The following is a 16,148-nucleotide window of genomic DNA, read 5'->3' as shown; positions in this document are numbered from 1 at the left end:
AACTTCCACCTCAGATCATCAGGCATTAGATTCTCATAAGGACCATGCAACCTAGACCTCTCGCCTGCACAGTTCACAACAGGGCTCACATTCCTATGGTAATCTAATACCACTGCTGATCAGACAGGAGGCAGAGCTCAGGTGGTAATTCTCGCTTGCCACTCACCTCCTGCTGTACGACCCAGCTCCTAACAGGCCACAGATCAGTACCAGTCTGCAGTCTGAGGGTTGGGAACCCCGGATGTAAGGCATCCCTTTGTGAGAAGATGAGCTCTGGGCCATTAATTCCTACAGCCAGCTGCTCTGTGCACATGGGGTGAGGGGCAGGAGGGAGTCAGGAAGGAGACCTCTGGTCCCCGGTACAGCTATTCTCACAATGGCCACTGGTCGATCTCCCCGGTCCCTGCCACGGCCCCTCTGCTCTCTGCACCTGCCGGCCTCAACGTGGAGCCTCTCTGAGAAACACCTCTTCCCTCCCCAGCCACCTTCTGTGTACAGTTCAACTTCTATCTCCTTAGATCTGCTTCCCCATCAGTCAAGCCACCTCTCCTATTTCAAAAATTACTCAACACTTTTTGTTTTTGGCCTGTTACAGATTTTTTGAAGTTCAGTGATATCTGGGAAGGACAGATGAAAGTGAGCATTCAGTTTGCATCTCAAGTCATGACATTTGCCTTGTAAACGACCTCTGCTTCCATTTCACTGGAGGAAGCTGGCCAGGTGGGGTCTTCTTCCCCATAGGTGGCTGTGACATCAGGTGAGCTGCTCAGTCTCTTCTGACTTACTTCCTATCCACATGACGAGGTCCTGGATGAGATCAGTATCCATCAAACTTGTTCCTGTAATATACCCCTTCTATCAGGTAAAACTGACAGCAGGATTCCAGTATACAAAACAAGCTAAACTGGTATTTTCTTTTTCAGAATACATACTTAAGTGCTGACGAGTAACTAAAACATTTTTTAATCAGAGAAAAAGGCCCTGGCCAGGGGCAGTGACTCACGCCTGTAATTCTAGCACTTTGGGAGGCTGAGATGGGTGGATCACAAGGTCAAGAGATCAAGACCATCCTGACCAACATGGTGAAACCCCATCTCTACTAAAAATACAAAAATTAGCTGAGTGTGGTGGCATGTGCCTGTAGTCCCAACTACTCAGGAGGCTGAGACAGGAGAATCCCTTGAACCCGGGAGGTGGAGGTTGCAGTGAGCCGAGATTGCATCACTGTACTCCAGCCTGGCAACAGCAAGACTCCGTCTCAAAAAAAAAAAAAAAAAAAAAAAGAAGGCCCTGAGGAGAGGAGAGAATGTGATGGGGTCTTTGGAGCTCACAGCTCCCTTCTTCCCCTCTAAGTGGCCCATGGTGGCAGTGCTGGCTGCCCCAAGAGGAGGTGGGAAAATTGCAGAGGCACCAAGGAGCTTCCAAGGAAAGGCTGAGGCCTGGCCCTTCCCAGTGGAGGTGCAATGGTCTGGAAACTCATCAGATGGATCAACGGTCATGGTTTCTGGTGGCCAACACAGCTCGGAGGGACGTGAAGGTGTTTGGATGAGCGACTGTATTGCAACTATGGGATGGGCTGGAGGATAGGCCCAGCAGGTGACCCAGGATGGAACCCTTCTGGAAGTGCCTGGGCAGGGCCGGGTCAGCTGCAGCTGCAGGTAAGCATGCAGGGGACCCCACAGGAGTGGCTGTCAATGACATCAATGTGGAGACAGGTCTGTGGCCTAAGGGCGGAGTGAACCCCCAGGGTGTCATGGGACAGGAGGGAAGATAAGGTTTTCCTGCTAAAATGGGCGGGTCAGACCTCAGTGTCTGAAGGATTTGACTAGAATTGTACTTAGGATCAATGAAAAGGGAGGGGAAGGTCACAGTATTTGAGGATAAACTAATTTTTACCTTATTCTAGGATCAAAGTGACTATCAATGCTTTAAAATACAGTATATAAAGTGTTAGAAAAGGTACATTAGTTTTTTCTTTTAAAGCATACTAGTTTTTATAGTATATAAATAGTTGTGGAATCTAGGTAGTGGGTTTATGAGTGTTCATGGTAATTTTTTTCAGCTTTTCTGTATGCTTTAAATTTTTCAGGACAAAATACCTAGAAGTGGTCAAATAACATTTTATTTTGTACTTGAGCATTTGAGGAACCCCTGGACGATTGTTGGGAAGCCTTCAGGTTAATGCAGCATGAAAACCACTGGGCCTCTTCTGAGCCCTCTGAGCTTGAAAATCTCTAACTTCCTAGGGGCTCCTCAGGCTCAGCCCAGGCCTGGAGTTGATGTGTTTGAGAAGTTGGTGTTTTTAGATGACTGTCATCTAAAACCTCAAAGCCTCAAAAGCGGTTTCCATCAGTGGGGCTGCACCTGTACTCTGAGTTAGTTTTATCATAAAAATGGGTCATTTGCAGTTGCCTTTTAAAGGTGAAAACAGATGCAAAATATATTCTAAAAAAAAATCAAACAGACTTTCAAAAACCACACACAATGCCAAGTAGTCAGTGGATTTGTCGGCACCCTGCCTGAGAACAGCACTTTAATAAAGGCCCAGCTGCAAGGGTGCAGAATACCAGAGCTGGAAGCATTGCTGCCCTTTCTTTGTTCTGCCTTTCAGGGCAGCCGTCCTCAAATATGGGGTGGGCAGAAGTGGTGTGCTTACTGCCAGCACTGCCTGCTACAAGGAAAAGAACTGTATGGCCTACTAATGCGGGGGAGTGCTGGATTAAACAGCATTAAGATGCTTCTCAGACTGTTCAATACACTGGTGTGCACTGCCAGTCTCCCAGGGATGTACACAATTGTGGTCCCCAAAAGTTCTACAGAAGACTTTTAGGGGAGGGACCACACTCTAGGACTCATGCTTTAAGAAGGCAAAAGTCAACCAAGCACTGTGGCTCATGCCTGTAATCCCACAGCTTTGGGAAGAGGGAGGATTGCTTGAGCCTAGAGGTTTGAGGCTGCAGTGAGCTATGATTAAACCACTGCATGCCAGGCTGGGTGACAGAACAAGACCGTCTCTAAAAAACAAACAAAAAAAGGAAGCAAAATGGAAAATGCTTCTTTGCAAACATTATGTCAATTAGTGATATATCTAAAATACAGCTTGAGAGGCTGGGGTAGGAGAATCACTTGAGGCCAGTAGTTTGAGGCCATCTCTAAAACAAAAAATAAAAAATAAATTATTAAAATGCAGTTTAACTGTAGCAGCTACACCCTTCAGTAGCATCTGTGAGAGAAGTGTTATTTCTGACCAAGCAGAGCTGTGTTTTAAAATGAAGTCTCCTTCAACCTGTGAAAAACAGTCCTAGCTCAAGGTTAACTAACAATATCAACAGAACATTACTTTAGCGATGCATCTGTCTTCCTACCCACTGGGGACAACTGTCTCCATAGCTTGTACCTTACATTCTCAAATAACATCTAGTTTCTGGTTCCCCTGAGACCAGGCACATCCTCCACCCACCCCACCCCACTGAACCAAGGATCCTGCTGTACACCCTTCCTCATTAGAAACTTCATCTCCACCCTCTTTCCACTCCCCCACAAAACAATCAAAGCACATGCCCAAATTTATTTTTATTTTGCACACGTAGGAAACAGGATCCTATCAAAAGAGAACAAAAAAGAGAAATGAGCCAACTGTCGCAGAGGAAAAGCATGCACAGATCTGCTTCAAGTTTACTCTGAACCACGGACGCTCCAGGAATTCCACACACCAGGAGCTGTCTCACTCCAGGAGGTGGGCACAACCCACCATCTACACAATGGAAACAAGAATGGCCAGGAAATGTCACCGAAGTGGGACTTCCATATGCAGGATCAGTGTTCACAGTAGCACAATTCTAATCAAGTTCAAGGGAAAACAAAATCTGTCTCACACAAACATGGGAATACAAAATTGTTGAGCCCTAACCATCACTGTCTCTTAACATCATTTGCTATCAAAAAGATAAACGAAATTTAGTCACGGACCTTTGAGTGCCTATTCGGCTGTACCCGATTCCAGGGGCAGCTCTTAGTGTGCTTTTTCATTACAAAAAATAAAGGGAGAAACCGACATTAAAAATGCAAAACAAATGACCTGGAGAAAGAGGAGTGTTTGGACCCACGTAGTTGTCTTGATTGTAAACAGTGAACATTGTGCTTTGTTGTCTCATTTAGATGTAGGCCTGCAGCATGGGAGGTACCACCCTGGCAGTCAGCAGTCACACCAGGGTGGTCAGAGACACTGGTGGCAGCATCTGTGCTTGCAACTGCATTCCCAGGGTGTCTGTTTTGTTCCCAAGTGTTTCCCACAAAATTCCCCAGGAGGTTCTCCAATTCAATGTCCTCAGAGTGAAAAGCACGGACACCAAACCACTCCGTATCCACTTCCGTGAGAGGTCTTGATGCTCCAGTTCAATGAGTAACAATTTCTCAAGAGGCTCTGATTAATTCATTAAAACATAAGCACCCCCACCTCATTCCCCGTGATACAGCACATCTAGTAATCTAGGCGCCTTGGCTAAGCTGCATAGCTCTTAGCACACAGGACAGGTCAGGGTTCACACATCAACACTATACGCGGCAGAACAGAGCTAGCTCCCTGCTAGCCATCAACTACTCAGGAGACTATCTGTGAGATCCTGGGGTAAGCTGTGATTCCTATCTAGGAATGTGCATTTCCAACCACATCTTCTTATTCTAATTATAACAACATGGTCAGAGCAGTCATGTCTTTTCCCAGCAAGCTCCTCCTCCTTGGAGCCCAGCACACACCTGCTTAGACCCAATACAACCTCACAGAGAGACGCCTCAGCTGGTCTCTCTCCCTGGAAGGGTCCAAGTGACTTCCCAGCCAGATGTGCCCCGTGCTTTGAAAGCGCCCTTCAGAACCCACCACTGGAGCTGCCTGAGGGAAGGAGACTCCCGGGCCTGAGAATGCCCTGGAGAGGCAGTGATGTCCACTGGAATCAGATCAGACTGGAAAACACACACCCAGTCTGATCTCAAAGGGCAGGACGCTCTACATACACTTCCATAAACACACCGAAAGAAAGGGTAACAGTCCTTTCTCCAAATCAGACCAAGAGCTCACAAAATGCAATGTCTTAGTTTAGGGCAGGAAGTGATTTCCCGTGAATTTAAATAACTTTGCTTAGTGGACGCTGGATCACTGTCAGGCCTCCAAGGCGAGCCTGATTCTAGGCCCCATGGTGCGGTGAGAGCCGCACGCGCTACCCTTCCCTGGCGGTGCAGGAGAAGTCTTATCTTTAGGATATGAACAGAGACAGAAACATGACAAGGGGCTTGCTCTCTCCTGAATGTCTCTCCAACAGCTTCTGGAAGAGGAAGGCTGACGAGAGGACAGGCTGGAGCAGACGACCTGCTGGGTTCAGCTCAGCCGGCTGCTGCTTCGTTGGCTGAGCTGCCCGGCGTGGGGCTTCCTATTAATACCTGGCAGAAGGATGCTTGCCTGGGACGCTTGGTCTGGCCCCTCCACATGCCACCTGCACCTCCAGCACTGCCTTCTTCCTCTCAGTCTCTCTCCTGAAGATCTGGTCACGCCATCGTAAGGACATCAGCCCTCAGGGACTATCACCACACTACCACCTGAGAGCACAGACTGCCTCAGAAACAGAAGCAACAGAGGAGACACAGGGTGAGTTCATATATTGTCCTGCATGGAAAACCTGAAAGAGAGCTGTGCTTGCTGTGAGGACATCAGAGGAACTGCCCTTAGCGGCCCATGAGACCATTCCTGGAAGTGAACATCAACGGGGACAAAAAGGCCGGGGAAAGGCCCTCTCCTGCCTCTCCTCTTGCACGTGGGCACCCCGCTACTTGGCCTTCACTACCTGTTCGTACGGGGGCGGAGGCGTGTTGCAGTAGGCTGGAGGGGGCGGGCAGGCCACACTCCCCTGGGGTGAGTTGGGTGGGACCTGGAAAGCCATTGCCATGGAATTGCCGACAGGGTTCATCCCCGGTCCTCCTGGGTCGGTGTAATAGGGTGGCCCCGGCTGCTGGGCTCCTGAAAGACAGACGAACATAGGTGAGCACAGAAGGGAAAGCCCCATCACACCCCGAATATGTGCAGGCTGCAGGGCCAGCAGACCACGCCCCGTCGTTCACTCAGTGACAGTGTATGAAGGACCCAACATGCCTGGTAAGGGGGCACCTGGGGTGTGGTGACAAGCCCTCTCAGGGCTTTGATTCTAGTGGACTACACTCCACGCTACCAGTTCACACATTAGGGTGGAGGGAACTGGGCCACAGTAAGGTAAGGCCGTCTGCGGTGAACTATGGGAAGAGCTGCAAAGACCACCCAGGCTTTGTGACTCAGCCTGGCATGATCACAGAAGCTCCACAACGCCTCTGGGCACACCGTTGCCTGGTGACCATTTCTAAAGTAAGGTCTCCATTCTCCCCTGCTGGGCTAGTGTGTCCTCAGGGCGCGAGTTACTCATAGGCAGGGAGGCCGTGCACCTGGGCACACATAGCCGGGCTGCAGCTGATGGACGCTCCACGGGTCAGGAGTGGAGCCGCAGGCTGACTCCCTAGTGACAAGCTGAGGACCAGGGCATGGGGGCACCACGGAAGGTGACGGGAGGGCACAGGCTGGACACCCGACCCCAAATCTAGCCCTCACTCTGAGGTGCTGTTTTCGGTCTGGTTACTGTGAGCATGCAGATTAACACTATAGAATTCTGCATATGTAAATAAAGTATCAGGAGAAACCGTGGAAGTGCTGGGTGTTCCCTGGGTAAAGCTGATTTTGTGACAGGACTCAGGTATATTTGAAGTGAGGCTTCATTTAGCTCAGGGAGACACTCGAGTGTCAAAGAAGCTGCCCCTGTATGAATATTGTGTAGGGTTTTTTTTTTTTTTTTTTTTGCAGTTCTCCCCCTGACACAGTGTGATACAGTTCTGACTCTAGAAACATGCCCATCAAGGTACACAAGATGTCCCAAACCTCCAAAGCCCACATAAGTCAGACCATGGGAATCCACGCATGTGCGGAAGGAGAGCATGTAGAACAGAAGCACAGGCCAGGCCTGCACTGTCTCTCACCGAGCACTCTCTCCTGCCAGGAGGGCACGCGGCACAGACACCACCTGTGTGAGCCGCCGCCTTGCCCTGCACCTGTGCCGTCCCACAGACACCACCTGAGTGAGATGCCGTGTGGTCCCACAGATGCCACCTGCGCTGCTCTGATGCATCTCGCCCACCACCTTGGGTGTGTTCTATTTACAAGTCGATCTACTGCCATTACCATGAGTTTCCCAAGGGCAGAGACTATGTTTTATTTAGATTGGATCCTGCAATATGTTATACAATTAAAAAGCCGAGGATTTTTAAAAAGAAGGCATTGCAATAGTCTAGGCAAGACATGATGAAGGCTTCTGAATATTAGAGAAAAAATGGAGAGGAGAGAATGAGGCGCTGAGGCTGTCAGCAATGACTGGCCTGGGATTGACTCGATGGGGAGTGCATGGGGAGGGAGACAAGGGCTGAGAAGGACAAAGGCTGAGAAAAAAGGCCCTAGGTTCTGGTCTCAATAAAGGCCCCCAACAGGCAGGGCAATACCGGAGTACAGGGGCTCTGTACTCTTACTCTACTCTACTGTACTCTGTACTCTACTCTTGGTAAGTAGCCTTACCAAGGTCACACTACTACTACAGCAGCACCAGGACAAGGGCGGGCAGATGAAAAAGTCCGTGCTGGGCTGGAGAGGGCGGTAGCAGCTCTGGAGCCTCCTGTGGGAAGGTGGTGATGGAAACGTGGGCGTGCCCAGGAGAAGGCTGCAGGAAGGAGCAGCACTGAGGCCAGGAGAGGAGCACGAAGCATCTAAGGCTGATGAGAAGGACACGTAGGCAATGGGAAGACGTGGCAGGAGGTGGCTCGCCAGGAGCCAGGGCAGCAAGGGGTGGGAGAATTTTCAGGAAAAAGTGATGTCCTCTCCCCAGCTGAAGAGAGATCAAAATAAGCACGGCACATTTCCAGTGGCTGTGGCCCTGGGGTTACCGTGCTCTTTCTCTGCAGTTTCACACCATGGTAGACACAGGTCCCTGCCGCAGTAGGGAGAAAAGAGTCCAGGGTGGGGGTGAAGACTGTAGGAGGGGACAGGTAGCAGTTGGAAGTCACGCAGGGCAAGGGAAGGTGCCTTTGTAAGGATGGAAACGCTTGCATATATGGGCAGGGGTGGGGAGAGACACACAGGACAGAGAGGACTTTTGGGGAGAACACAGCTCGGCGAGGGCAGGGGCCTCTGGTGAAGCACTTGGAGCCCACTAGCTGGGAGCTGGTACACAGGAAGGCACCCGAGACAGTGGGCTGAGTGGACAAAGCCATGTGCGGTGCTGCCCTGAAAAGCAAAGCAAGGGACTTGGCCATCACAGGTTTGGCAGAGGGGTGGGTGAACATGGCCGGCAGCCTCCACTACCAGGGAAAGCAGGTCCAGGTGATTCATTTGCTGACAGGGATGTGGGAAAGGGCAACAGGAGAACTAACCAGGGAGATTCCAAAAGCCTCAAGGACAAAGGGAACAATGTGTGATGGTCACAGATGGGAGCCAAAATAGTGACAAGGAGCGACAGGCCCACTGGTGCAGGATTTGATGTGGTGGGGACAATCTGCACAGAGGTGTCAGCCAGGAGCAAGGAGACTCCACCACACCTCCCTTCCCTACACGGGCTGTGCCCTGGGAGGAGCCCTTCAGTTCTGGTTTGTGGTTGATGGTTTGGTTCAAGAAAATACACAAAACATTCTAGGAAGAGGCTGGGGTTGCAGGAAGACTCCAGAAGATGGGGTAGAAAGGGTAATAAGAGGTGAGTAAAACCATGGCTGCCCCTCATGTCGCCAGTGTCCATCAGGCCAGCCTGTGCCATGTGCGCACGGTGGGGAATGGCACAGGATGGGGACTGGGTGGGAGAACAGGGGCTCCGCAAGAGGGAGTGCCTCACCAAGGCCACGCTACTGCTACAGCAGCACCAGGACTTGAACCCAGTAGTGAGCTAGACAGTCAGACTCTTCCTACGATGACAGGCGTCTCTCGAAACAGGATGGTGAAGTGGAGAAAGAAGTTCAGGCAAGGGTGGGATGGGAGAGCCACAGGAGACTGGGGGCATCATGGGCCCCTGTGTGGAGCGCTAAGAATTAAGGGCCGCCACAGCCAGCCTCCCAGCCGGGCTGCACTAGTACCCTCGGCATGTCATCTGTCTCCAGACAATGCTGGAGTCGTTTTACTCTGAACGCCATCATCTCTTCCTCACTGGGAGTCTTGGCATGGTTTGAAAGGGAGCTCTAGGCTCAGCAAAGACTGGGAGGATACGCTGTGATGTTAACTGACAACCATCCCTTCTCAGTGAGCTGGCCCAGTCCCGAGGGTGCCGGGGGCTGGCCAGGCAGCCTGTATTCTTAGCAGGACCTGCCACTTCTCCAGCCCAGCTGACTGGCCAGTAGCGTGTCAGGGAGGCTGGGCCAATCTTCCCTGGGGATGCAGGAAAGTCCAGCAGGCCGCAGAGGGAAGGGTAGAAATGTAGGGAGAGGGAGAGGCGGCTGACACAGCGTGTGGCCCAGGAGGGACAGAGGCCAGGGGCCCAGGGGCCTGACTCCTGACAGCGCTCCAGTTCCACCAGGATCCCCGCATCGTTTTAGTCAGCCCCTCCCAACCCAGGGCACGTGGGTCTCTGGTCTCACCTCTCCTCCTCTCCAGCCACGCCCTGGCTTCCCTGCTCTGTCCCCTCTGGCCCAGCTGCCCCTCCAGCCATGGGCAAGGGCCTCAACACAGGGCAGCAGGGGCAGAGCTCGTTCCTGCCACCCAAGCTGTGGCAGGCTTGGCCCTACACTCCTCGCCACCCATCACTCATGGGAGGGTGAGTCTCCAGAGGGGCAGGGGCTGCTATGAGGGGCTCCTGCCCTGTTCTCCTTCTCCAGCAGTAATCACACCGCCTGGATCCAGTCTGCCTTCCCTGGGCCCTCACTAGATAACATATCCCGGGCTTTCATCACGCAGACCATGTCTCCTGGAATGCCTGTGACCACCTCATGCCAGGCTCCTCCCAGCCTCTGGTCTGGCTAATTCCCATGTATCTGTAAGTCTCAGCTCAGAATCACCAGGCAGCCCCCTCTTGCTGCCTGTCACTGCCTTCCCAGCTGAGCAGGCACCCCCGTCCTCTGGCACCCAGAACAAGGCACGCCCATGAGGATGAAGCAATTGCCCAGTATGGTATGATTTCCTGAGCCTTCTGAACACGAGGGCAGAGCATCACTCATCTTGGTGCCCTGAGAGCCCAGAATGGCACCTTGCATGTGGCAGACATTCCATAAATACATGAGAGGAGTGACTGATGGGACGAGTGACGACTTGGATCTGGGTTTCGGCGCTGCCAGACTGTGCTGGGTGTGCATGGGTTTCCTGGGACACACCTGTTTCTGACATGACAGGAGTGACTGGCTGCCCCACTCAGCAAGCCTGTGCCAAGCCCGTGGCTCCTGTTGAGGGGACGAGCCCAACCCCCTGCTGCAGGTGAGGGAGGGGCGGGAGTGTGGTCTTTGTCGCAGAGACGCGGCCAGGCTATGTTTGCAATGTGGCCACTCACGCTGCAGAACCAGAAACGCCAGCACCTGCATCCAATCCAGTGGGTATATGCGTGTTCACAGCTGCAGTGATGGATCCCGCCAGGAATTGGTGAGATGGGATTGAAATATTTGAACATGGAGATGGAGAGCTATTTGGAATATAAAAGAGAATGGATAGGAGGTGAATAAACTGTGTACTTGTCAAGAACATGAACCCTCAGGTGAAAAAACTGGTGACCACACTGGAGAGGCTGCAGTTGAGGTTAAAGGGCAGCAGGGCCGGAGGCCGGAGCCTCATGTAAGCAGCTGAGGGACCCTGGCCAGGTGGAGGCAGCGCGGCCGGGAAAGCAGCACGCAGAGGCCGCGCTGACCCAGGCAGCTGCTCAGCTTCTGCTCATTTGGCATCATTTTAGTCAGCCCCTCCCAACCCAGGGCACATGGGGCACAGCGTCCTCGCAGGACGCTGGCCATGCTTACCATTCAGGCTCTCACAGAGAAAAGCAACCGAGAGAAGGTAGACCCAGTTCTCACAGAGGCAGAGACTTACTCAGGAAAGAGAAAGCAAGGACACTTCATTCCCTGCATGAAGCCCGCGGACAGAAGGCCAGCAGGGCCTGGAATGTGCCCACAGACTTCAGAGAGATCACGGCAAAGACGTTCCCACAAACGCACAGGTGATTCTATGGCACATGGCTCTGGCATCAAAAGCACCTTAAAGTCAAAACCTCAACTCCACAATCACAAATAAGCATGGCGACAACAAAAATGTGAGTGTTCCAAATGAAGCCCTGTGACTAAAGAGCAAAATTACAAAATGAGGTTATTACCAGGAACAAATACAGAATGAAGTCAGGAAAACAAAGCCCAAGGGAGCTGCAGCTTGAAGCAACGACTCTAGCCAAAAAAAGGGGCTTTGCATGTGCACAGAGAATAAAGAAGATTAAGAAATAAAACAACTAACAAAATAAACTACCTTAAATGGTATTCTCTCCCAAGGAGAATGGTTTGCAAACTGAAAGGAAAAGAAAAAAAAAAATGGGTGAGGGAAAATGAAAGACCAAGATAAATGAGAACTGACTGGATGTTGGGGAGAGCATTCAGATTGCCTGCCTCTGACCAAGTACCTCTCAGTGCAGGAAGCATGGAAGAGAACTAGGACCTCAGGGTCCTGTGACATGCTAAGTGCATTTTCCCCACAGATCCAAGTATCTCACATACAGCCTGTCATTCTAGCCACAGAGGAATGCTATGAGATACATACAATTTCCATTTTATAGATTCAAAAGCGGAAACCCAAATAAATTATACAATGTGCCCAAGGGACTCTCCTTCCAGTGTACACTCTTGCATCTGTGAGGACCCAGGCGGACCTCTCTGCCAGGAAGGAGAGCTGGAGGGGGAGGAGATGGAGGGGGAGGAGATGGAGGGGGAGGAGCTGAGGGGCGCAGCAGGGGCCCATGGAAGGAGCCCAGCCCGAGGATGTTGCTGAGCCATGCAGTTAAACCAGGGCCCTTCCTCTATGTGACTTTCTATCATAAGAGATAATTCTTTCTTATTTTTGAAGCTGGCTGAATTGGGGTATGTGTTACTTGTAGCCAAAAGCCTTGAACTACCTCTTCCAGAGAACATTTTCACAAACAACAGACATGTTGCCAGCTCAGTACTGGCATTTCTGTGTCCTCTGAGCTTTCTAGTTTGGTGTGGTTTGAGGTTGTATCTGCTCATTTTGCTAAACTGTCTCAACCCTTAATAATATTTCTGAGCTCATTCTCCAGGATTTTTAGGTAAGTACTGATAAACTGTTTACAAATAGTAATAATTTTGTTTCTCCTTCCTGATGGTTGAATGGCTGTCTGGAGGGTCTCAGGACAAGCCACAGGCCAGTGAGTGGCAGGAGGGGAGTGAGCCAGGAGGGGCAGCAGAAGAGGTCAGAGCCCACTGGGCAGCTAGGAGGGGTGCTGAGAGAAGAGAGGGCCTCCTTGGCCTCTCAAAGTGCTTCTGTGGGCACAGTGTGTCCATGGGAGTGCTGGGAGCACAAGCCCTGGCTCCTGTTGTGACACTGGCTGCCTTGCTGGAAACAAGGGGCAGCAAGAGAACCAGCAGGGAGGCTCTCAACAAAGGGTGGTGGCAGCCAGGGTAGTGTCGAGAGAAAAGGCCAACTGGCCCCAAGGCTCCTGGCCCGAGCCCTGGAAGAACAGAGGTGGAGCCTGGAAAGAGGGTGGAGGAAAGAATCAGCCCTGCAGGGTCCTCCACTCCCACTTTTTTGACTCAATACATAATTTATGGGAGTAGTCTTTCATTTCCAAGTGGGTGCAGAGCACGCATTTGTTCATTTACAGACATCTACAAACTTCAGGTATCCTACTGGGAGTGGTAACTGCTGCCCCTCACTGAGTGCTGACTCTCCGGCCTGTGCTCAGCAGGGGACATGAAGGAAGTACTCTTAGGATCCCAGCTTCAGGGGCTTGAGGCTCAGAGAACTGATCAACTTTCCCAAAATCGCCAGAGAGGCACGAAGTTTAAAACAAAGCCCCTAGTATCCGGAGGTATGCAGCTTCTACTTCTATAAACGTATTCAGACACCTTTGCAGTGCGAAATCTAAGAGCTTCTTTCAAATGTTCCATTTATTTTTATATCTTGATCAGTTTAATAGCAATGCATTGACACTCCTACAGTTTCCATCACTCTGTCTTATTTTTACATTTTTGTTTTATATACTTTGAAAATTAATTTAAGACATGACTATTAAATCTTCACCTTTTATAAAAGGTGATTTTTATCCAGATTAAAAGGACTTCCTTTTCATATGCATATATTACTAAATCTATGGAATATTTCTCTCATACACACAAAAAACTGGTAAGTGGTAAGAAGGGAACTGGACTGCAGACTGCGTATTTCTTCTTCCACTGTATACACTGTACATTTCCTCTTGAGGTACATACATTATCCATTACAAAAAAGAACCTGCTGCTACTGCCTTCTGGGGAAGAGAGGAGGAAGGGAGTTAAAAGACGTGGGTATGAGGTACCCAGCCTTCAGGCCAACCTGTTAGGGTTTACAGAAGACCACACACTTGAAACACAGCTGAGATGCAGGTTAACATTGCTTTAGGACATCGGGGCCCTGATGTCCCACAAGAAAAGGCACAAATTTGGTGAGCAAGATTAAGTAGAAAATGAAACCCCCACACTAAAAGTTTTCACTTTTTCTTTCCTAGCTGTATATACCAGAAGTTGAGTGAAGACAATAGTTTTGCTTGCTGCTTTTTTTTTAAACAAAAGCAAAAATAACTGTGTTAGTAGAGAGAATTCCAGTGCATCCCACAGAGCAGATCCTCGAGCATCTGCCAAAAATTAGAACAAAAGCAGTCATGTTATTCCAAGAGATGAACACTAACTTTCACTCCGGCCGTGCAGAGTTCACAGGTGCTCACACTATTCTTAATGCTGAACTTACAGGACTGTGGCCAGCACAGTCCATCCTTCAATGTTCGTGTCTTCATCAAACCTGTAGCACTTCTCAGTGCAGGGGGCATCCTGCATCACCTGGGGACCTTGCTGAAATACAGACCTTGACTCAGTGGCTCTGAGTGGGGCTGGGGTGAGGGAGAGCCTGCATTTCTAACAGGCTCCAGGGAGCATGCATGTCTTCAGGCTGTAATTTGAGTAGCATGTGCGAGGCACTTGATAAGCGTCTATGGATCTTCATATCATGTTATGATTACCATCCTTCCTTACAGAGGAGGAATCTGAGTCATGAAGGATAGGTCCCTCCCTTCACTCAACCTTTCAGTAAGTTCCATGAGCTCTGGGCCCAGGAAGGACCCCATACGTGCTCTGTCCTCACCTCCCCAATGCCCCACCCTGGTCAAGTAGGACAGTGCCTCTTACAGCTCTCTCTCAGGTTCCTTTGCTTAGGTTTATGATTCTCTCCAAAAGTTCTCCTGTGTGGCTCTCAAGTCACCTTTGATCTCGCCCCTTCTTTGCTAATCCTTCCTGGTGAATTCCTGCTAGTTCCCCATGTCATGCATGCTCTTTAGCCTCTCTCGTTAAAGCAGAACATACTTGAATTTTGATTTTAACACAACATGTCCTTTTTTCTTTTTTTTTGAGATGGAATTTCGCTCTTGTTGCCTAGGTTGGAGTGCAATGGCGCAATCAGATCACTGCAACCTCCGCCTCCTGGGTTCAAGCAATTCTCCTGTCTCAGCCTCCTGAGTAGCTGGGATTAGAGGTGCATGCCACCATGCTCGGCTAATTTTTGTATTTTTAGTAGAGATGGGGTTTCATCATATTGGTCAGGCTGGTCTCAAACTCCTGACCTCAGGTAATCCCCCTGCCTCAGCCTCCCCAAAGTGCTGGGATTACAGGCGTGAGCCACCACGCCCAGCCGTCTTTTTCTTCTTACAGAGGAGTGTTAACACATTCCTCTTCACTGCCATAGACTGTGGATGATCTTCCTCTGTCACGTTTTGTTTTTGTTTCCTTGCTGTTTCTTATCTAGTCTGTTTCCCTGCCCTCTCCCCACTTTTTAACTTCTGTTACTATCTTTGACAGTGGTTTAGAATGTGGACATGTTGCTTTAGATTTCAAGAGGAGCTACTGTAGAGACATCCCAGGAGCTGTCAAACACATCAGACATGACTTTGTGGAGATTCAGCCTCGTGAGCCTCCTTCCAACCCCTCACCAGTCTTTCTTCACTGAACCTGGAGAAGCACAGGCGCTGGGGGTGGGTAGAAGTGCAGGCTGGAGCTGCTGAGGACAGCACCACGTCCTCAGTGGGATGGTCTCTGTGCCGGCCAGCCGGGTGTGGAGTAAGGAGATTATTGGCACGGAGTGAGCTTGGGATGGGTGCCCTTGAAAATTCCATCCAGCCTTGAGATTCTTTTGACATTTTATTCCTGAAATAATACAATGAATATGTAGCAAAACTAATTAAGGAAAAGGAGAAGAGGCACCCCAGAAACAGAATGAAGAGAGAGAAATAACTACAAAGACAACGGTTACTGTAAAAGATGTTTAGAATACTGTAAACAAGTATGCGTTCATTCTCCCTCAGAGTCTCCAGAAGCAACCTACCCCCACTGACACGCCGACTTCTGGCCTCTAGAACTGGGGGAAGACACATTCCTGCTGTTTTAAGCCATCAGTCTGTGTAGCACTTTGTGAGGGCAGCCCCGGGACATGAATCCAGTATGCACCTTCTCCCGCTGTCAACACACAAGCCCACGTCAGCCCACAGCACGCGAGGCGGTCTCAGCACAAGAAAACCAGCACTGCTCCCAGAAGCATAATTAGTGGAAACATTTTAAAACTGTGCAGGACTTATTTTTGTTTGTTTGTTTATGACTAGACCTGGGATTCTGTGACCCTATAATTTTGTTCTCCCTTTAGCCTAAGTTAGATCAAAGGTAATTAATAACAAATCCCCGTGGCCACACGCCCAGTTAAGCACCACGCTTTGTTTTCAGTAATCATCATCACGTGTGCAGGCCTCATCTAAGCAGCCAGCCCACCTCCCCACCGCCAACTTCTCCTCCACAGGGAACCAAGGCTTAAAATACTGATACTCAGCAAACAGCAGACA

General features: G+C 50.2%; 1 protein-coding gene across 4 annotated transcripts in view; it reads right to left on the bottom strand.

Annotated features, from left to right (window-relative positions):
- Positions 1-16,148, bottom strand: part of VOPP1 (VOPP1 WW domain binding protein) — a 127,910-nt gene that overhangs the window by 24,475 nt on the left and 87,287 nt on the right. For 2 of the 4 annotated variants that reach the window (XR_012090286.1, XM_073008833.1), the window contains exon 5: positions 5,835-6,007. Coding sequence is in view for 3 of the 4 variants with exons in the window: in XM_073008833.1 (XP_072864934.1) it covers positions 5,835-6,007 (173 nt within the window). In the remaining variant the exon portion in view is untranslated. Of the gene's footprint in view, positions 1-3,558; positions 6,008-16,148 lie in introns of those variants that run through there. The other 2 variants (XM_073008834.1, XM_007981274.3) reach the window with 2 other exon arrangements.

Source organism: Chlorocebus sabaeus, chromosome 21 (genome assembly GCF_047675955.1).
Source record: "Chlorocebus sabaeus isolate Y175 chromosome 21, mChlSab1.0.hap1, whole genome shotgun sequence".
Lineage (NCBI taxonomy): Eukaryota > Metazoa > Chordata > Mammalia > Primates > Cercopithecidae > Chlorocebus > Chlorocebus sabaeus.
This window is presented reverse-complemented; position numbering and strand designations above follow the sequence as displayed.